Genomic DNA, 1016 nt, shown 5'->3' with positions numbered 1-1016 from the left:
GGTTTATTGTCGAACTTTTATATAGATTAAGTTCGAGTTTAAAAATTAGCCTATAAAAAATAAAGGCTTAGACTTATTGAGTCATATATTCAATATAGGAGACAAATTTGTCTAGATCAAAATTCAACTTGACCCGACTCATCATTTTCAACCGTTGATTAATTGCTCGTCCAAAGTTGAGTTAACAAAAAAAAATGTTTGGCTTGTATGAACTCCTACTGTGTGGGTAAGTACATAGTAGTATCTTAAAGTTTAGTTATGAGTCAACAAAAAAATGTTTGCAGGAACTATTACAAGTGCTCGAGTGTAGGATGCGGTGTGAAGAAAAGAGTGGAAAGGGATGCAGAAGACAGGAGCTATGTGTTAACAAGTTATGACGGTGTTCACAATCACCAAAGCCCTTCTTCTAACTCCTACTACACTACTTCTCCATTCTCCATCTTCCATTCTAATGATATTAATTGGTCCCTCCATGCTCCTGCTGTAAACTCATCATCCTCTAATTCCTAGACACTACTACTTTCATGTCAATTACCGCTACAAACAAATATGTTTCTATGTATGTAGATTATTTGTTTATCTAGAGAAGGCTGAGAATTGAATTATTGAAGGTTTTGCAGTAGTTAGTTATTTTTAGTTTAATTAATTACCTTCATCCAATTCTCTAATTAATTATAATTATTAACATTATAAGTTATATATAACTCTATGTATACTCAAGAAGGTATTGAAGGATAAATACTTCTACATCTAAGGAAGTGCGCTAACTCACTGTTGGAGTCAACGCGTGGCTATTTGTCGTCTCTGTTCATTCCAGATAGTGGCACAAAACTGTTTAGTGAGACCCACCATCAATTGTCCAATTTAAAGCTTAAGCAACTACAGAATGAAATGTGTTGAAGGATACTACATCTAAGGAAGTGCGCTAACTCACTGTTGGAGTCAACGCGTGGCTATTTGTCGTCTCTGTTCATTCCAGATAGTGGCACAAAACTGTTTAGTGAGACCCACCATCA

The 1016-nt window shown here is 35.2% G+C and overlaps 1 protein-coding gene across 1 annotated transcript in view; it reads left to right on the top strand.

Annotated features, from left to right (window-relative positions):
* LOC107621044 (probable WRKY transcription factor 50) overlaps positions 1 to 747 on the top strand; it is a 5078-nt gene extending 4331 nt beyond the window's left edge. Inside the window, exon 3 of the mRNA XM_016323091.2 lies at positions 285 to 747. Coding sequence (XP_016178577.2) covers positions 285 to 510 — 226 coding nt within the window. The 3' untranslated portion in view covers positions 511 to 747. The remainder of the gene's footprint in view (positions 1 to 284) is intronic.

Source organism: Arachis ipaensis, chromosome B10, assembly GCF_000816755.2.
Source record: "Arachis ipaensis cultivar K30076 chromosome B10, Araip1.1, whole genome shotgun sequence".
NCBI lineage: Eukaryota > Viridiplantae > Streptophyta > Magnoliopsida > Fabales > Fabaceae > Arachis > Arachis ipaensis.
This window is presented reverse-complemented; position numbering and strand designations above follow the sequence as displayed.